The 22,316-nt window shown below is 38.8% G+C and overlaps 1 protein-coding gene across 1 annotated transcript in view; it reads left to right on the top strand.

Moving 5' to 3' along the window:
* Positions 1-22,316, top strand: part of LOC139687087 (uncharacterized) — a 50,263-nt gene that overhangs the window by 2,373 nt on the left and 25,574 nt on the right. Inside the window, exons 2-10 of the mRNA XM_071584195.1 lie at positions 1,355-1,534; positions 4,059-4,136; positions 5,913-5,987; positions 8,794-8,877; positions 12,359-12,424; positions 15,548-15,628; positions 19,221-19,304; positions 19,956-20,241; positions 21,978-22,092. Of these exons, the coding sequence (XP_071440296.1) occupies positions 1,355-1,534; positions 4,059-4,136; positions 5,913-5,987; positions 8,794-8,877; positions 12,359-12,424; positions 15,548-15,628; positions 19,221-19,304; positions 19,956-20,241; positions 21,978-22,092 (1,049 nt within the window). The remainder of the gene's footprint in view (positions 1-1,354; positions 1,535-4,058; positions 4,137-5,912; positions 5,988-8,793; positions 8,878-12,358; positions 12,425-15,547; positions 15,629-19,220; positions 19,305-19,955; positions 20,242-21,977; positions 22,093-22,316) is intronic.

Here is a 22,316-nt window from a genome sequence, read left to right on the forward strand (position 1 = left end):
TGTTGTTGTTTCTGCATGTGGTTTTGTTCCTTTTTACGGTTGGTGACCTAACAACCCCCGCCACATGCCCTTGCGGCGGCTTACGGGGTATTATGTTGATGTACATGTAGATATATTCCATCTTCTGCTCATTTTCATTCACTATTTGTCGACCTCGGTGGTGGTGGGGTAACATCCTCGGCTACCAACCCAAAGGTCGCGGGTTCGATTCCCGCCTAGGTGGATTTCCCTTCATCTAGGGCTTGGTTGTATGTGATTGTCTTCAATATAATGTCTGCAATGTAAGGATTTGGTGGAAGAAGGGAGTATAAGTCTCAACCTTGCCAAATTAAGTTGATAAATAAATTAATAATAAAGCACCCTCTTTGGAAGTCCTCAGCATTTAGGCTTTTTTAGTTTTCTCGTTGTTTCATTCTTTAGTATATGTCTTTAAAACTTCTTCTGCCGAGTGATATACAATGTTCCCTAATCATCACATTTTATTGCATTTTGATGGGATTATATGAAAAAGTCAAAAAAAGGGGGAGAGATCTATTAAAATTAATCGGGAGGATGGTTATAGGATCAATTGAGATTGAATCTTTTCATGCCTTTCGGCACCATCTTGGCGCACACCTTGCGCATGGCCAAATCCTGTGATATAATGCATTGGACGTTGGATGCAGACAGACCCAACTGGTCTGCAATTTCTTCTGGACTGGTTAAGCGTCGGTCTGTGTTCAGCAGTGTCCTCACTCTGTCCACATTCGTGTCGGTTATTGCCGTCGACGGCCGTCCGGAGCGATGGTCGTCTTCAACGAGCTCCCCACCCTCTTTAAACAACTTGTGCCACTCAAATACTGTGGAACGGCTTAAGGCAGTGTCCCCATAAGCCTGCTTGATCATATCGAGGGTCTCAGTTGCCGACTTCCCGAGTTTCGCACAAAACTTCACGGATTAACGTTGCTCTCAATTCAGATTCATTCTGTTTTTCCACGCGGACAAAAAACTTGCTTCACTAAAAACGGTGTCCTCACTCAATGACAGCCCGCAGGCAACTGAGGTTGGTGTCGGTCTGTTGCTAAGAGCTCCCTCCACCTTACCCTGCCAGGCAGACCCCCCTACACTGCTCCGTTCAAGCCAGAGAATATCAGTTCTACCACTTTTGGGTGCAACCCTGTAAACTAGATATGCTGATTCCTCTGAATTTTGTCAATATCCATTTTCGACGATTAACATTAAAAACAAGTACACAGAAACTAACATAACTGACATACAATACGCACAGCTGGCAATGATTTATTCTATCCAATTCACTCTATCAAACGAGGCAAAGTATGTTAATGATGAACATACTGATCTGATAATATTTCAGGGAAGACAGCAATGTAACATCGCCCACTGCCCATGCCAGTGAATTGAAGGAGGTTGTCATCAAGGAAGCCAAGAGCCCAGTAAGTGGTCAACCGGAGGTCAACAGGGCAGATGCAATGACAGGGAGCTTACTGGACATTACCTTGCCATTACTAGAATACGATCTCACCAATAACTCAGGGTAAGTACGGCAATAAATATAAATATGAGGGTAGGGTGAAAACTAATTGACCTTCAGAAGCACCCCTGGTCTGGGCATGTGGAAGTAACATTCCCCCTCAACACAGATGATAAGGTTTGGGGTCATTACATTCATCCAGTATTATTTAGAAGTGGTAGTAAGTAGACATTTTCTATTACTACGAACAAAATGCTCTTCAGAAGTACTCCTATTCTGGGCATGTGGAAGTAACATTCCCCCTCAACACAGATGATAAGGTTTGGGGTCATTACATTCATCCAGTATTATTGAGAAGTGGTAGTCTGTAGTCATGTTCTAGTACTTCGAACAAAATTGCCTTCAGAAGTACTCCTAATCTGGGCGTGTGGAAGTAACATTCCCCCTCAACACAGCCTCAGGTTTGAGGTCGTTTCATTCATCTAATGTAGTATTTTGAGAAGCAGAAGTATGGAGACATGTTGTACTACTACTAACAACTTATTTTCAGTTAATTATTTAATTTTATAATTTTTATCGATTTACTGTTTCTATTTTCTCCAATATCCCCCACCCATCCTTTGCCCATTTATAAGAGTACGGCTGGGGTGAACTCTTCCCATAATACAGATGATAAGGTTTGGGGTCATTACATTCATCCAGTATTATTGAGAAGTGGTAGTCTGTAGACGTGTTCTAGTACTACGAACAAAATGGCCTTCAGAAGTACTCCTAATCTGGGCATGTGGAAGTAACATTCCCCCTCAACACAGATGATAATATTTTGGGTCATTACATTCATCCAGTATTATTGAGAAGCCATAGTCTTTAGAAATGTTCTAGCACTACGAACAAAATGACCTTCAGAAGTGCTCCTCATCTGGGCATGTGGAAGTAACATTCCCCCTTAACACAGATGATAAGGTTTGGGGTTATTACATTCATCCAGTATTATTGAGAAGTGGTAGTCTGTAGACGTGTTCTAGTACTACGAACAAAATGGCCTTCAGAAGTACTCCTCATCTGGGCATGTGGAAGTAACATTCCCCCTTAACACAGATGATAAGGTTTGGGGTTATTACATTCATCCAGTATTATTGAGAAGTGGTAGTCTGTAGACGTGTTCTAGTACTACAAACAAAATGACTTTCAGAAGCACCCCTGGTCTGGGCATGTGGAAGTAACATTCCCCCTATACATGCATGTAAAGGTTTGAGGTCGTTACATTCTTCATCCAGTGTAGTATTTTGAGAAGTGGATCAAGTATTTTAGACATGTTTTAGTGCTATGTCAACGTGAATTTAAACAGTGTGGCTATTAAAAAGTTGCTCCTACTGTGAGATTCAATCATCATTTAAAGGCTTTTATTATGGCGATGCTCTTAACAGGTCTACTGTCAATCTCATGGGTGGTAATATTTCGTGGGGTCAACCCTGGAAAAGCCATAATTATTGATGAAACATGCAGCGGACGTCCGATCACTGACTCACAGACAATAAAAACATTGCAAAGTCATCATAGATTTAATTCAAAATGACCAACGAATCGCTCAAAAGCATGCCGCAAACCATATTGGTTGATTTTTTCACGTTATAGGTAGTCTGGCATCAATAATTATCTTGCAGGATGACTATACAAAAGCTTGTCTATGCACAAAGTTTGCACAAAACTTGAGAGGCTGTTCCGAAACCAATAGAAATTTGAACTGGTTTCAAAACACTTTCCTCCTTACTCTCCCAATCTTGCGATGCCTTGAGATTTTTATTTATTTATTTATTTACACAATTACGTTGCAATTAGGCGAATTTCCTGGTGGTAAACGGTCAAGTTATGTCAAAGATAACTCTTACGACACAAATTACATACGTACACATATAAAAACAGATGAGAGAAAATATTTTCATATGCAATGACACTTCTGCAGCAAATACAAACAAACTTCCACATCATACACAAAATGCCGTCCAGATCACATACAAACAATATTTTCACAACTACAATGAAGTTTATTACCCAGTGGATGCTTTACATTTCAACTTAAAACTTCAAACAAACCGCCAGGCAGCTGGTTCCAATCAAACAATAGTTCTGTTTAAATAAAGATTATTTTTTCTTATTTGCTTTTTGCATCCTTATTTTTATTTTGAAGCTATGGTCGTTTTTTTCCATTTTATAGTTAGGCTTTTCTATCCCTTGCCATAATAAATAATGACTATATTGAAAAATAAATGTATGATTTTGAAACTTTAAGAATTTTGCGTGGCTGTTTGTCATATGTTGCAATTTTTTTTGTGTATGTGTGGTCTAAAAGCCTGTTTGCATTAACTTTGGACATCCCTACCCTTGTAGTTTGAAGAAAATTTAGAAATGAGAGAGATATATATATATACATATATATATCCATAAGAATATCTATCAAAATTAATCTACTCTTAATATTTCTGGAATTCTTTCCTGAAACTTTTCATACAAACCATGAAATATGGATTTTATTTAAGAGTTTTGTAGTATTGAATATTTCAAATGTTGTCTAACTCTTTCATTTCAGGAAGGCTGCTCTTTTGGTAATAATCCCTGTGCTCCAGGATCTTTTGAAACAAGAGAGGCTTTTGTCTCAATGCTGTAGGTGAGTTCTCAGCACCCCATAGAAATAATACCAGGCATTTTCATAAATTAAGGTCCTTTTGGTCACGGGAATAAATATACTCATATCAAACACATTTTATCGGCTGCAGTACTTTAAGTTAGCTCTACAAACCTAATTCACTTCTTTTACATAATATTGACATTCACTTCTAAGCATTTTTCGTACTACGGCACCAGCTTCTTATTACCCCTCTGAGCATAGAAGCTTGTAGACAGTAGTGCATCCAAGTTGAGGAAATTGTTCAGCAAGGCCATTATTAATCGTCAATCGAAGATCACATCATAATTTATTTTCCACTTGCAAAACAATTTCATTGGTCAGAATACTATAAAAACCACTTTTACGAGGTGCATTGAGAAAATAACTGAAATTTTTTAAACTTCGCAAATCCAAATTACGCCCAAGCAAAACAGCCCGTCAACAATTAGCCGAACATTCAAAATGGCCGAGCATTCAAAATGGCGGAACATTCAAAATGGCCGAACTTTTCGGCAAAAGTGAGAGACAGTAGTACCAACATAATGCGACAAAAAAATTGAAATTCAAATATACGTAACCCGCAAACATTCAAAATTAGCGATAACTTTTGCGAACAGACGTCGTACAGGTTAGAGTAATGAATCTTTGGCCTAATTTATAATTTCAGTCTAAGTAAAAATACATATTGATACAACCCATTCTACAGGGTCGCACCCAAAAGTGGTAGGACTGATTTTTTTACAAGAATTTCATTGACGATATACTTACATCGAGTTAATAATCTTCAAAGTATGCTCCTTGAGCTGCTATACACTTAGTATAACGTTGCTCCCATTCCCTGTACGCCCGCTGGAAATTTTCTTTGGGTACGCCGTTGATGACCCTCATCGAAGCCTCTTGAATGGCCTTTATTGAGTCAAAACGTCGTCCCTTGAGCTGTCTTTTCATCAGGGGGTAGAAGAAGAAGTCCGGTGGTGCCGGATTGGAAGAATAGGGCAGGTGCGGCAACATGGCAATGCCGTATTTGGCCAGGAGCTGTCTGACGACGAGCGCGCCATGGCAGAATTTTTGGCACCATCTTGGCGCATGCCTTGCGCATGGCCAAATCCTGTGAAATAATGCGTTGGACGTTGGATGCAGACAGACCCAACTGGTCTGCAATTTCTTCACTGGTTAAGCGTCGGTCTGTGTTCAGCAGTGTCCTCACACTGTCCACATTCGCATCGGTTCTTGCCGTCGACGGCCGTCCGGAGCGATGGTCATCTTCAACAAGCTCCCTACCCTCTTTAAACAACTTGTGCCACTCAAATACTGTGGAACGGCTTAAGGCAGTGTCCCCATAAGCCTGCTTGATCATATCGAGGGTCTCAGTAGCCGTCTTCCGGAGTTTTGCACATAACTTCACGGAATAACGTTGCTCTAAATTCAGATTCATTTTGTTTTTGTATGCGGACAAAAAACTTGCTTCACTAAAAACGGTGTCCTCACTCAACGACAGCCCGCAGGTGACTGAGGTTGGTGTCGGTCTGTTGCTAAGAGGCCCCTCCACCTTACCCTGACAGGCAGACCCCCCTCCACTGCTCCATTCAAGCCAGAGAAAATCAGTCGTACCACTTTTGGGTGCGACCCTGTACGTACTCTATGCATTACGGAGTCAGTGTGACTGGTACTAATGAAACTTAATAAAATAGACATAATCTGTGTTCAATGCAATGAATATTTTTAAGATATGAGATGTATCGCTAAATGATAAAATGGTGTATTTTTTTTTGGCAGCCCGAACCTGGATATGACATTCCACGGCCTGATTGAAATTCTGGACGTCATTGAATCAAAAACTACTGGATTGGGGTAAGAGCATAAAAATAGGTCGTCCGTGCCCAATAAATATGCAAACGGGTGGAGTATGGTGACCTTGATGCGGACTATAGCCCCCGATCCACTAGCTAGATGCTAGTTGCCTCCTGAGACCCAATAATTAGCCGTCTTTGTACTTTGCTGATCGTTGAGCTGTACGCATGGTATGACCAGTTACGAGTTAGTTATTCTGTTGTTCAATGAATGGAAATTTAGAACGAAATCAACGGAGCAATGAATAAACATATAAAGTATTTCTATGGTGAAGTGTGGTGGTTACAGTTATCATCAGAAATCAAATTGAAATGTTCCTACAGCTTTTTATAAAGACATAATGCTCTGGAGAAGAGAAAACATCCATTTTCTATGTTGATTAAGAGTTTTAAAGGTGGCTGAGAAGATGACACTACGTATGTTGCAAGGCCTTTAGTGCACACACACTAATATTTTAACTGACTCAAGGCAATGGACATGGAGATGGATTCTTCACACCAATGGCACAATCAATAACAATTCAGAGCATTAATACTAATAATAATACATTTATTTGTCCGAAGATTTGTTGCATATTCATACATACACAAATATGGGACACATCAGATATAAATTTCACAAATTTAGAAGAGATACAATATATGTATATATATATATATATATATATGTGTATGTATATATATATGTATATATATATATATATATATATATATATATAAATATATATATATATATGTATATATATATATATATATATATATATATATATATATATATATATATATATATATATATATACATATATATACATATATATATATATATATATACACACATACATATATATGTGGGTTGCGGTAGTCCAGTGGGTAGAGTGTTGGACTGCTGATCGGAGGGTCTCAGGTTCGGTTCCCAGGCAAGGCACTTTCAGCTCCACCCAAGCTAAAAGTGATTTTTTGGGTACCAGGTCTTCCTGGGAAACCATAACTGGCACAGTGTATTAAGGAACTGGCCTCCCTACCCTGATGTGTGAATTTTTACATGCCGTATTGGGCTTAGTACTGGGGTGATCTCAACCATCACCTACTAAACAGACCTTCGGGTTGATAATTGTGTTTATGGTTATATATACATATATATATATGTATATATATATATGTATATATGTATATATAATAATATATAAATATATATATATATATATATATATATATATATATATAATATATATATATATATATATATATATATATATATACATAATTGTGTGTATGTCTGTGTATATATATATATATACAGACATACATACATACATACTTACATACATACATATATATCAATACACTAGTATAATTACATATATTACATATTAATGGGGGTCGCCGTAGTCCAGTGGGTAGAGCGTTGGACTGCTGACCGGAGGGTCCCGGGTTCGATTCCCGGGTAAGACACTCTGGGCACCTAAAGCTCCACCCAACCTAAAAGTGATTTTTTGGGTACCAGGTCTTCCTGGGAAACCATAACTGGCAAAGTGTATTAAGGAACTGGCCCCCCTACCCTGATGTGTGAATTTTTACATGCCGTATTGGGCTTAGTACTGGGTGATCTCTACCGTCACCTACTAAACAGACCTTCGGGTTGATTACTGTGTTTATGGTTTTTATGTTTTTATATTAATTGGTTAAGCCGGAATTGATGCGTAGCGACAATTCCAGGTATTCATTTACAGAATAGAACATATTATTTTTTAATAGGTTGAACAGCTTTTTCTTGAAAACAGGTTCTTCTGTTTCATATTTGAATTCATGTGGAAGTTTGTTGAATAACCCGAAGGGCATTGCTTTGAGCAACATTTGCAGTATTGTGTGTTTTCAGTCAAATGGCTGGGGTAGGTCATTGCAGGTCCTTTTATTGTGACTATGGTAATGGTAATTATGGTTGGAATTGTACTGGGAAATATTACCCTTTGCATGTAAGATGACACTAGATATATATATGCAAGGTTCCTGTAATAAACCGAGTCTTTTGAAGAGAGGTTTACATGGTGCATTGCGAGGAGCATTGCTCATAATACGTATAATCCTCTCTTGGATTTTGAAGATTATGCCCGAATGGGGAGAGGAACCACAGAAGAGGTTACTGAAAGTAACACAAGAATAAAATTGACCATAGTAAATGGATAGAAGGACCTCTAAATATACAAAATATCTAATATTTCTAATGAGGAAGCCTAGGGAGTTTAACTTTCTACTTAATTTGAAAATGTGTTCCTCCCAAGACATGTGTCCCAGCAGGATTACTCCCATTGACATTGTTTCCCATTGTCTCTGGCAAAAAATCCAATCGCCACTGATCGCAGATCACCATCCTTCTTATTAATCTTACAATAGATCTCTGCCTCTTTTGCGACTTATTCCTATTCCCATGAAATGCAATAAGATGTGATAATTGGGGACAATGTATATCACTGGGCACAAGATTATCTGGAAGACACACAATAATAAAGCAAAGAAACAATGATAGAAAACTTATCGAAAGCCTTAACTGCTGCCAAGTGGACTGCCAAAGGATTTTTTACCAAGCAGTGAATAAAAAGAAGAAGAAGATGGAATTTAGGAAAGAATAAGCGTACAAATTATTAGTACTTTGACAAAGTGGAAAAAATCATTGGTGTAGACTCTAAATTTTGCAAAATAGTGTTCTTAATGGCCACAGTTTGCATATTTATTGGACAGGGTAGTACTTAATACATCTATATTTCCTTGTTTTATTTGATGATTCATCTTTCAACTCTTTGAATTTTCAGAACAGCCAATCACGCAAACTTGAGAATACCTATGAAACAACGGATGATGAAGGAACAACTGAAAAGGCTGACCTCGAAGGAAAGGTAATGCACTTTCTTGTCTTTTGTCATTAATTATAGAATTCATTTGGAGAAAATTAAGGAGGCCTAAGATTAAATCAATATCATAGATTATAAATCAGTGACAAACATTCATTCCTGCTCCATTGCTTCCATAATGTGTAATGTCCATGTCCTGATCAAGCACAGTGTGATCAGAGTCCGCATCTGTTCCTGGGAATTTGAGAGTGAATTGATCTTTGATAAAAATATAGTGTAATTGATATATTTCTGAGTCATCTGCCATTTTCCACTGCCTAAGCATAAGCCAACCTACTTTTATTTCAAACTATTTGGTGTCAAAACTTTAGTGGTGTGTAAACCTTGTGTTGGCGATGACTAACCCCTGTCCCCTGCAGAACTCAACTGCTCTCTCCCCAAGGAATATATATATATATATATATACATACACACATATATATAAATATATATATACACACACACACACACATATATATATGTATATATATATACCCGGTTCCGGTTCGTCCGGAAAATAAGTGTACTGAGCTCAGGAAAAAAAATTTATAACACTTTTACATATCTTAAGCTAATATTCCTCAAAATAGGACCCTTGTGAGTCAATACACTTGTTCCAGAGGTGTTCCCATTCCTGGAATGCTTCCGCGAAGGCATCATCGGGAACCTCTCGAAGACACGTCGTCACGGCCTCTTTGACGGCGTCTAAAGTCCCGTATCGCGTTCCTTTCAAACTCCTCTTTATCTTCGGGAACAGAAAGAAGTCCGGTGGTGCCAAGTCTGGGCTGTAGGGCGGGTGCGGCAGCGTTGCCACACCGTGCTTGGCCAAGAAGTCCGACACGACAAGCTTGGTGTGAGACGGCGCATTGTCGTGATGCAGCCGCCAGATGTTTTTGATCGCTGGCCGGACGCGGGCGACTCGTTTTCAAAGCCTGTCGAGCACTTGGACGTTAAATGCAGCATTTACAGTTTGTCGTTCAGGTACGAATTCGTAGTGGACGACTCCCCTTTTGTCAAAAAAGACAATGAGCATCGCCTTGATCCGAGATTTGCTCATGCGAGCTTTCTTTGAAGGGGTGATGATGGGGTGGGCCACTCCGCACTTTGTCTCTTCGACTCCGGGACGTACTCAAAGATCCACGTCTCTTCACCCGAAACAACGTTCTCTAAAAAATGTGGATCATTTTTGCAGTGATCCGTAAGTTGTGTCGCGATTTCCAAACGATTGAGTCTTTGATCATCACTGAGCACTTTCGGCACCAACTTTGCACAAATTTTTCGCATCTGTAATTGCTCCCTAATAATCTCGTGCACTATTGTTTTTGGCACATTACACTGCTCTGCTATCATCCGAACACTAAGACGACGATCAGAGTTCAGTACATCGCGAACTTTTCGCACATTTTCGTCGGTGAGTGTCGTTGATGGGCATCCAGGCCGTGGTTCGTCGTCGACCTCTTCTCTGCCCTCCACAAACATCTTGTGCCACCGAAAGATCATGTTTCTGGACATGGCTGACTCCCCGTAAGCCTGGTTAATCATAACGACAGTTTCGGTAGACGATTTCCCAAGCTTTAACGAAATTTGATGGAATAACGCTGCTCCAAAAACTTCGGCATCACGTTCCGTGACGTCGGTCGAGCGTGGAGGGTGGTTTGCATTAACAGAGCTCCTCACCACACCACAGCTCAGAGCCGACTGCCTTTTTCAGCGTCGCTTGCCAACATATCCCCCTCCAATCGCAGCCAGTCAGAGCGGTGCTGGGCGCGCCTGGAGCGGCGGGAAAAAATCAGTACACTTATTTTCCGGACGAACCCTGTATATGTATATGATTTTGTGAAAGTAACACGGAAGTGTTGAATAACAAGCTTGGACAGCAACAAAAAATATAGAAACACATAAAAAGATCACTCACACATTATATCTTGATCATTTCGACGGAGAGATATAATTATAATAAATAAAATAGATGGTTTATCTTTTTCTTCAAGAAGAAGGAAAAGATAAATTAAAATAAAAAATTAAGCTGTTAAAAATGAGTTTACACCCCACATTAATCAAATTATTACATATATTCCTTACATCTTTTCTTAAAAGTATGCACTCTGCATAAGGAAAGGACTTAAATAGTTTTGCAGATAAGGTGTTCCAAGCAATGAGTTCTTTCATTTAGAAGAGAAATTTATTTTTATTCATTCCTTGTGCCCAGCATTTTAACTTGATTTCATGTTCATTCCTCCCTATTAAGATTTGGGTTCCCCATCTCTTTCCTTGGTTCTGCTTTCCAAGCGTTCTCCCTCTTCAGAATGCGGGACATTCCACTACAAAGTCTGCTCATTTTTATGCTACTTTATTGAGGGTTCCCAGTGTTTTTAACATGTCAGACACACTCTCCATCCTTCTATGCTTCCCAACTACATATCTGACAGCCTTTCTTTGTACCTTTTCCAGTTTTTTGATACGCCCTTCTTCACAAGGGTCCCATACAAGAGATACGTACTCTAAATTTGGTCTAACATCTACATTTACATAATACCCCGCAAGCCGCCACAAGGGCGTGTGGCAGGGGGTGTTAGGTCACCAACGGTTAAAAGGAACAATACCACACGCAAAACAAGAATACGGAAAATTACACCCATAGCAGTACAAGAACTCATGCAAAATTCCCTTCATCCAACACTCACGCAAACACATTTACCGCAAACCAACAAAAAACTGCACCCCAGGATGCGGCACGAAAGCCATCCTACAACACGCAAGCCAGGACACAACAAGCAAGAAATTGAAACATCACTACCACACGAAAATGCATCACAAAACACTCTACCCCGCAAGGAGACTGTAAAAGGCAGGGATTGGGACCCAGCGTTGTAGGTAGCAGGAATTTCTTCCCACGGAGAGGGACGAGGGATTGAAAGGGAGATTTAAAAACAGATGAACAGAACACGAATCAGGTCATTCAGAAAGAATGGGTTATTATAACAAAACAGATAAGGTCAGTGAACTTGCATATGCATTTAAGTAGAACTAATTATTTTTTAGACGCTAACGTGGGTGGCAAGTGGAAGTTTTGCTATCTATAACCCTGCAGTTGCTATCCCGTATTGTCCATAGAGTGTCTTACCAGGGTTTTATACACCTTTTCCTAAGTTCTTCTAACGTTCCCTTTGATGTTTCTCATCACTCAATGAAGAGTTTTGAAAACTTTCTTAAAAATGCACTCCAAGTTTAGCCAGAACCCAAAAATCCTTGGTTAAATATACAACTAAGTATTTGCAGCTTTTTAATTATTCTATCACGTCCCTATGGCTGTTTACTGGATGCCTATAGCTTTAAAATACCCCAATCTTGACCTCCATCTGGGACTACTAAATTGCGGGAAATTCAAATTGAAATTTGTCCGGATCTAATCACCGTAACTTTTATATTGATATTCCAATTCATCTAATTAATAACTAAATCAGATTCTCTCGCTCACATTCCACAGGAATCAACTTTATTCCGTCCTGTTTGTTATCAAGTCCTACTTGTGTGAGGCAGCTTTGGCAAAATGGTAAGTCAATAAATTAGCAAATTATTTATAAAATCAATAACAACACAGTCATTGGTCAACAACCATCTCACATTTGGCTTAAAGCATTAAGTGTGGACCAGTGCCGTAATGCACTGTGCCGGCCGCCTATGGTTTCCCTCGAGGAAGATCTGGTACTATCCAAAACCTTGGGTATAGTCGATGGTACCAAGAGATGTTTTCCCAGGAATCGAACCCAAGTCCTCAAGTCAGTATTCCAAAGCTCTACCCTTGGAATACCGCAAAAGGAATTGATTGTTATTTGATTTATATAGAGGGATGGTCCCAGAAGAACATGGCCTTTGACCTTTTTCTAAGTTGCTCTAATGGTCTTGCTTAGAAATGCTTCAAAATCAGCAGACCAGTCTTCTTAGAGAGAAAATTCAATTAATTATTTTAATTATGGTAAACTATCGAATTAACATGTCTGAGGACTCTTCCGTGCTATCTCCTCTCTCTCTCTCTCTCTCTTGCTTATCAGAACCACGCGATATTTAAACAATACTGCAAATTCAGTATTAAACAAAAGGTATATGAAACTTCATTACACTTTTTAATGACCCCCCCTAGTTCAATACACTACTAGCTCTCTTTTCGAAAAGTTGTTAAACTTTAATTAACCCTCTTAAGTGCGGCGGGGATTTCAGGGGTACTTAGTGAGAAGTGCGAAGGGTAATTTAAGAAAATGTATCACCTTAGGAAAAAAAAAAACATTATGAAGTTATTTGTTTAGTTATCCATATGCAGTTTTTTTTATTTTAAAATATAATATTGTAGTTAATAATGATGTAATACATTTAGATCATCTGAAAAATAAATGTAATTATTACAGTGTCATAAATTTGAAGAATATTTTTTTAGCAATAATATTTCGATTTTTAGACACAAAACTTGTATTTTTTAAAAATCGTTTTTCAATTAAACTACGATATTTAAATATAATAAAGAATCAAAAAGACATGTAGAAAATATTATAAATAAATAAAGAAAAACCAGTGAGTTACAAATTTTTTTGTCAGCCTCTGCATAGTTCGATTTTGTGGAAAAGGCTGATCTCACTGAGTCAAATTGGGACTTTTCCCCTTTCCTTGAGACTGCGGCAATGTGCTTACAATCTAAAGGCAGGCAAAAACCAAAGTTCTAACTCACAGAGAACTGTTGACAATGTAATCCAATACACAGGGTGCAATTGATTAGATATGACGGAAGGCAAGAGAAACCAAAATGATTACAAAGCAGTGCTCTCATTTCCATCGTATCAACAAAGTCTGAATAACTATTGTTTATGGCACTATTGTTTTTGGCACATTACACTGCTCTGCTATCCTCCGAGCACTAAGACGACGATCAGAGTTCAGTACATCGTGAACTTTTCGCACATTTTCGTGGGTGAGTGTCGTTGATGGGCGTCCAGGCCGTGGTTCGTCGTCGACCTCTTCTCTGCCCTCCACGAACATCTTGTGCCACCAAAAGATCATGTTTCTGGACATGGCTGACTCCCCGTAAGCCTGGTTAAGCATACCGACAGTTTCGGTAAACGATTTCCCAAGCTTTACCGCAAATTTGATGGAATAACGTCGCTCCAAAAACTTCGGCATCGCGTTCCGTGACGTGGGTCGAGCGTGGAGGTTCACGTTAACAGAGCTCCTCACTACACCACAGCTCAGAGCCGACTGCCTTTTTCAGCGTCGCTTGCCAACATACCCCCCTCCAATCGCAGCCCGTCAGAGCGGTGCTGGGCGCGCCTGGATCGGCGGGAAAAAATCAGTACACTTATTTTCCGGACGAACCCTGTACATCTTTTCCAAATTGTTGTGTGTTGTTTGTTGGGTTAGGTACTTCTGGGACCACCCTCGTAGAATACGAATATAAGAGATTTAAATTTCTATAACTTTCGTCCAAATCTGTTTTATGAAAGCATTAAAATCAGTTAGGTTCAATTAGATTACCAAGTTTTAGTTTTCCAGTCAGCCAATTAGAGGGGTTGCAAGCTTTGCTAAGTGGATTGGAAATTCAGCTCAACAGATATGGGATAAGAATCAATATTAATAAAAACAAAGGTTATGCGATTTTCCAGAAATAAAAAGGTTAAGCTAAACACTGAAATAGGAGGCTTTTTGTTTTGTTTTTGGATGGGAAGAAATAGCGAGGAGATGAAAGCAGAGTTGGATGCTGTTGGATGGGGACACTTCACTTTGTGCCATCTATGACCACGGTTAGATATTGGTTCAATGAATTTAAACGTGGGCGAACATCTGTTTTTGATGAGGAGTGACCGGGACGCCAGGACGGCAAACGTGGTTATACCGAGGAAATCATTCAAAAAGTCCAATGCCATGATTCTCGCTGATTGACGAATGAAAGTGTGCATTGAGTAGCAGAGGCCATGGGAGGTGTGTCGACCGGAAAGGCAATTAATATTTTATTACATGATAAGTTGGCTAAATGATAAAATTGTAGTCCCGATGGGTGTTGCAATTGCTCACGGTGGACAACAAGCTGATTCCGGAGTTGTCGGAGTCAAACTGCATGAACTACGGTATGAATTGCTGCTGGACACCCTCCGTATTCCCCCGATCTGGCTGCCTGTGACTTCATGAACTGCATGAACTACATAATGAATTGCTGCTGGACACCCCCCGTATTCTCCTGATCTGGCAGCCTGTGACTTTTTCTTATTCCCCAATACATGAAGAAATGGCTCGCGGGAATTAAAATTTAGCTCAAAACTCGGAAGTTATCGAGCCGAGAGACAGAGTCGTATTTTGGAGAGAGAGTTTGACAAATCCTATTATATTGGAGGGGTTAAAAAAATGGCCAGACTGTTTGGAGAAGTATATCTTTCTAATAAAGGGGAACTATCTTAAAAAATAAAAGAAATGTTTTGAAAAAAATGCTTTCTTCATTCCTAACACGGGTACTTATTGAACTGCCCTCGTATGTTGAAAAAATAAATATATGATTTTGAAACTTTAAGAGTATTATACTTCAATATACTCTTTGCCCAATCTTGCTATTAGCACTCTGCAAACACGTGTGCATTAATATTCAGCGTACCCTCTTATTAATATTTTTAAACCAGAAATTTCTTCATTTGCCAAACAGGTCTTATGAAGATGATATCGATCTACTTGCGGAGGTTGAAGACGTTATCATGGCTTTATCAGTGGTGATGGACTCAATGAGGTAATAAAATAATTATGGTTGCTGTTATTTTTCAATAGAATATTGAATTTCTCATTATTTCATTTACCTTGATAATTAAGGCACTGGTCGGATAAATGGCAGGGGGTGTATCTGCATCACATAGATTGTGCCAAATTTAAATTTGGTTTTTGATAATTTTTTTAATATTCTCCAAACATACGTTGTTGTCTGCTCAAAAAATATGCAAACTGGTTCCATCTGGGAGCCACTGCAGGCTACAGCCTCACCAACTAATGGCGCTGGGTGTCTTGAGACCCGATGATTCGTCTTGGTGCTTGGCTGATCATCAAGCTGTGCATATGTTGGCGCCAGTTACGAGGGCAGTTCAATAAGTACCCGTGTTAGAAATGAAGAAACTATTTTTTCAGAAACATTTTTTTATATTTTTGAAGATAGTTCCCCTTTATTAGAAAGATACACTTCTCCCGACGTTCTGGGCATTTTTTTAACCCCTCCAAAAAGTAGGATTTGCTGAACTCTCTCTCCTAAATATGACTCTGTCTCTCGGCGATAACTTCCGAGTTTGAGCAAAATTTTAATTCCCGTGAGCCATTTCTTCATGTAATGGGGAATAAGGAAAAGGTCGCAGGCAGCCAGATCTGGGGAATACGGGGGGTGCGGCAGCAATTCATAACGTAGCTCATGCAGTTTGGTGACGACAACTCCGGATGAATGTGCTGGTGCTTTATCGTGGTGAAACACCACCATCTTTTTCACCAAACATGGCCGTGTCTCCTTCAATTGTTTGTCAAAGCGGTCCAATAGCTCACTGTAGTATTTCCCAGTAATCATTCTTCCTATTTCTAAAAAAATCCATGAGGATGACCCCAATTACATCCCAAGAAACAATCGCTATGACCTTTCCAACCGATCGGACCATCTTCGCCTTCTTTGGAGCAGATTCACCTGGAGAAATCCATTGTTTCGATTGTTGCTTGGTTTCTGGTGTGTAATGATGAATCCAGGTTTCATCAACAGCAATAACTAGATGCAAAAATACCTCCGGATCTCGCTTAAATTACTGCAAACACTGCTTCAAAGTTGACAGCCGGATCAGCTTGTGGTCCACCGTGAGCAATCGCCATGGCACCCATCTTGCAAGACAATTTTCTCATTTCGCCAATCTATTCATGTAATAAATAAAATATTAATTGCCGTTCCGGTTGACACACCTCCCACGGACTCTGCTACTTAATGCACACTTTCATTCGTCCATCAGCGAGAATCATGGCGTGGACTTTTTGAATGATTTCCTCGGTATAACCACGTCTGCTGTCCTGGCATCCTGGTCACTCCTCATCAAAAACAGATGTTCGCCCACGTTTAAATTCGTTGAACCAATATCCAAATGTGATAATAGATGGCGCAAAGTGAAGTGTCCCCATCCAACAGCATCCAATTCTGCTTTCATCTCCTCGCTATTTCTTCCAACCCAAAAACAAAACAAAAATAGCAAATTACCAAACTGAAGTATTGCTCTCTTTTTTCATCTTCAAGCCACATGTGATAGTTTCGGATATATATGTCACAGGGCACAAGATGATATATGGAAGATACAATTCAGCAGGATAGGATGATAGAAAACTAATTGAGAAAGCCTCCTGACTGCATCCGAAAGGAATTCCAAAGGAGCTCGCTTAATGTATTAAACAGTGGAAATGGAAAGAAGAAGAAGGAATACATCTATATTTACATAATACCACGCAAGCCGCTCCAAGGTCATGTGGCAGGGGGTGTTATGTCATCAACCTATTGTGAAGGCATAGCCTACTACGAATTAGAGAGAGTACCTCGAAGAAGAAGGAAGGACAACAAAATCATTGATATGTAGAAGATTAAATTTAGGGAAAAATATAGTTTTTAATGGCCTCAATTCGCGTATATTTATTGAGCAGACATCATATATCTTCCCAATAAACAAATATTGACCAGAATCATTCAAACATATCAATTACTCAATTTTATTCATCAAATGATTTATAAATTTATATAGTTTTCAACAAAATATGTGCAATTTTTCAAATAATTAACCCTCTTAAGTGCAGTGGGTATTCCAGGTTTAAATCATTGATGTAAACTCTAAATTTTGCAAAATAGAGTTTTTTAATGGCCTCAGTTCGCATATTTATTGGACAGGGTAGTACTTAACCCTCTTTGTGCGGCGGGGATTTCAGGGGTACTTAGTGAGAAGTGCGAAGGGTAATTTAAGAAAATGTGTCACCTTAGGAAAAAAAAAACATTATGAAGTTATTTTTTTAGATATCCATATTGTGTTTTTTTGTTTTAAAATAAAATATTGTAGTTATTAATGATGTTACACATTTACATCATCTGAAAAAAAGAAATGTAATTATTACAGTATTATAAAAGTTGAAGAATTTTTTTTTTTAACAATAATATTTCGATTTTTTAGACAAAATACTAATATATTCTTTTAAAACATTTTTTTTTCAACAAAACTACCATATTTAAATAATAAGAAAGAATCAAAAAGACTTGTAGAAAAAATTTATAAATATATAAAAAGAAAAACCAGTGAATTGCAAATTTTTTTTTGGTCAGCCTCTGCATAGTTTGATTTTGTTGTAAAGACTGATCTCACCTGAGTCAAATTGGGACTTGAAAAGCATTTAAAATTGCTAATGAAAAATTAAAAAAATTAGTTATGTAGTTCTATGGAATTCAACCTATCAATAGCACAAAAACCATTAAATTATTAAAGAAAAAACCATAATTTACAGCAATTTAAACAATAGCCTACGCAAGAGCCGATATATCGGCCCTCCGCACTTTTCGCAAATGATACAAAAGCCGATATATATCGGCCCGCCGCACTAAGAGGGTTAAATAAGCAACTTTATTCAAGACTTAATTCTAAAAGGAAAACCAGTGAATGACAACAGATGACCATAATTTGTTAGTTTTGCCATTAAATGAGCATTAATTTAATTTTATGTCACCTATATACAACCTTGTAGCTTAATGTGTAGTGCTTATGGGTTAGTAATTTCACTGATTTGACATAGAGTATTATATACCCTTTAGTATTTACAGTCTTCAGCTTGTCAGTCAGCCTAGGGGCTGCAAACATTGCAGAGTGAATTGGAAACTTGTTGCGACAGATAAATGGGAACAGATATATCAATGTTAATAACACAAAGGTTATGCATTTTTCTAGAAAGAAAAAGGCTTCAGCTAAACATAGAAATAGGAGGGTAAAAAATAGAGCAGGTAGAACAGTTTAATATGTATCTCGGAAGTGTTTTGGACCAACACGGTATCAAAGTTTCAGGGACGTAAGGAGAAGAATTACGCTACTAGGCAAAGACATCTATGTACTCTAGAATACTATGAACACCATTATTTACAAAGAAATCTTTTAACATTTATTAGCAATTCATACGACAACAGATGACCATAATTTGTCATTTTCCGCTATAAAAAAAGTATTAATTTAATTTTATGTAACCTATAAATAATCTTGAAGGCAAATGTGTAACGTATTTTTTGATACATTTATATTTTTGTTGACATTTGTGCAAAGTCTTATGATGACTTGTTTTCTTTCCAGAGTTGACATAGAGTCAATCTTGACCTTCCAGAGGACAATAGGGAACTTCATCTGGACAATGAACAATGTGTACAATGTTAAGAAGTGAGTGTTTCAAATTTAATCAATGTATTCTTGTAATACTTACAAATGTGTTCATAACTATATTCATTATATCTCAAATAATAGTTCGATTCCTCTTCTATAGTACAGGTATACTGTTTATGACATATTGTGGCTATAAGTATAATCCTTCAAAGAGGTCTGGGGGTAGGTTTTGCTAATCCAGCAAGGAAAAGCGAGCTTGTCTGTATTCAAAACCATAATTTACTTTCGTGCATTATTTAGGTATTGAAAGAATACTTTCGGAAGGTGATTCTATTCTAACATATGTTGACATTATGTTGGAATGAAAATGGCTTCAACGCAAACATGTCGAGAAATTGTTTTGATGTCTTTTTTTGGTGGATAGAGTACTTCCGGCATTATCCTCGTAGTTCCAAAGTCGTCCCTCGTGGCGTAATATCAGTCCTAACAAGTCATAATCAAATTCACCCACGAAACCATTCTCTGCTTTCTATTTCACGTGTTTATGTGAGAAATGAAATTTAAAAAATGTTTCATTTTTTTAAATAGATAGCTTTAAAACTAGAAGTAAGACTGGGCCACAATTTAGTATACTGCAATATCTCCATTCCGTTGACTTACTTAATTTTTGTGTTCAGCCAATGAAAGATACCATTGTCCTTCTTTCAGATACCAAGATGAAAAGGAACTCACTAACATCCTTCACAAATTGACCCTTGACCTGATGGAATTGGCCAATTCCCACGTTTCGTCATTGACTGAGCGATGGGTTCTGTTTCGACCAAACGCTCCCTTCAATTTGCCGACGGAGACGCAGATGTCGAGGCAAACGTCTCAAATGGATGACAGGCACTCTATGACTTCCTCAGCGGCCAGTCGAGAAGGGAAAGGGATGAAGGAACTGGAATGCGAAGCTTTCATCCAGGACTACGTCCAAGGACTGAAAGGACTGAAGGTTTGGAACCTATCCATATAACATTAGTACGACAGGGTAGGCTGGAAACTGGAAGTAACATTCCCCTTAGAAGTAGAGCACTCCAAGAGTTATTTACAACGGTTTGGCTGAAAACTGATGCACATATGCTTGTAGACTACACAAACAGAATGACCTTCTGAAAGGGGAAAAGGAGGAATGTCACTTCCGCCTGCCACCTAGTTGCATGTGGAAGTAACATTCCCCTTAGAGGTAGAGCACTTCAAGATTTATTTACATTGGGTAATCTGGAAACTAATGCAATCAAGCTTGTAGACTATACCTACAAAATGAACCACAGAAGGCGGAGGAGGAGGAATGTTACTTCTACATGCCACCTAGTTGCATGTGGAAGTAACATTCCCCTTAGAAGTAGAGCACTGCAAGAGTTATTTACATTGGGTAATCTGGAAACTAATGCAATCAAGCTTGTAGACTATACCTACAAAATGAACCACAGAAGGCAGAGGAGGAGGAATGTTACTTCTACATGCCACCTAGTTGCATGTGGAAGTAACATTCCCCTTAGAAGTAGAGCACTGCAAGAGTTATTTACATTGGGTAATCTGAAAACTAATGCAGTCAAGCTTGTAGTCTATACAAACAGAATGAATTTCGAAAGGCGGAAGTGGAGGAATGTTACTTCCACATGCCACCTAGTTGCATGTGGTAGTAACATTCTAGTTCTTAAGAGTTTCATTTCGTTTGTAATACTAGAACACATCTCCATGCTTCTGCTTCTCAAAATACTACATTGGATGAATGCAATGACCTCAAACCTACGCATGCATGTTGAGGGAAAATGTTACTTCCAGATGCCACCTAGAGCGAAGGTCATTTGGTTATAATACTAGAACACGTCTCCATACTTCCTCCACTCCTCAAAATACTACACTGTACGAATGCAACGACCTCAAACCTACACATGTGTGTCAAGTAGGAGGATTGTTACTTCCACATGCCACATAGAGTAAAGGTCATTTTGTTTATAATACTAGAACACGTTTACATACTTCATCTGCTCCTCAATATACTGCACTGGATGAATAAAGTAATGACCTCAAACCTGGGCATGCATGTTGAGGAAGGAATGTTACTTTCACATTCCACCAGACTAGGAGTGCTTCTGAAGGCCATTTTGTTTGCAATACTGGAACGGATCTCCACACGTTCTCCGCTTCTCAGAATTCACTGGATGAATAATGCATCGACCTCAAACCTTCAAATGAGTGTTGTGGGGGAATGTTACTTCCACTTGCCCAGACCAGGAGTGCTCCTGGAGGCCATTTTGTTTGCAATACTGGAACGGATCTCCACACGTTCTCCGCTTCTCAGAATTCACTGAATGAATAAAGTAACGACCTCAAACCTGGGCATGCGTGTTGAGGAGGGAATGTTACTTCCACATGCCCAGACCAGGAGTGCTTCTGGAGGCCATTTTGTTTGAATAATCTGCAAAGCATGTATGCTTTAGTTTTCAGCCTAAACCATCGTATATCAGAATCAAAGAGTAATTTACCTTGTTTCTCAAGGACTACAAGGAAAGTCAATGATGTAGCCAGTTACTGCTTTTTGTGGTAATATATTAATTAGTCACTGCATATGGTGTTAAAGTATGGTTTTTCGTTGTGTCCTCTTTGTGCTAAAGGACACAGTTCACAGGCAATAGCATTAACTATTATTAATATAATGTCTTTAATGTTTTGCCCTCAAATAAGGTCATTCGATTTGCCCTGATGGAGATGTTGAAGGAAGAACGAAAGAACAGTGCCGAGAACTCAGCAGATCTGCCGTCTCCCTTTGGCAGCAGACGGACAATTCAATACATTCAAGGTATTGTAACCGTTACATAATTATCAGGCCTCAGAAACTCAGGTTTAATTTTAGAATTCAGTATTATACTTATGTTATATTGGTGTGCGTCGATATACGAGGGTCATCCGGAAAGTAGTACCCGTTTGTGCCGCATGAAGTGTTGACGACGCGAGTAGCCGCTGGACGAGGTCAGATAGCTTCAGTGGCTTGTCTGCCTTCTCTGAGCCAAGTTGCGTGACGCT

The sequence above is a fragment of the Hetaerina americana genome, unplaced genomic scaffold (assembly GCF_022747635.1).
Source record: "Hetaerina americana unplaced genomic scaffold, ioHetAmer1.1.p SCAF_161, whole genome shotgun sequence".
In the NCBI taxonomy this organism is placed as follows: domain Eukaryota; kingdom Metazoa; phylum Arthropoda; class Insecta; order Odonata; family Calopterygidae; genus Hetaerina; species Hetaerina americana.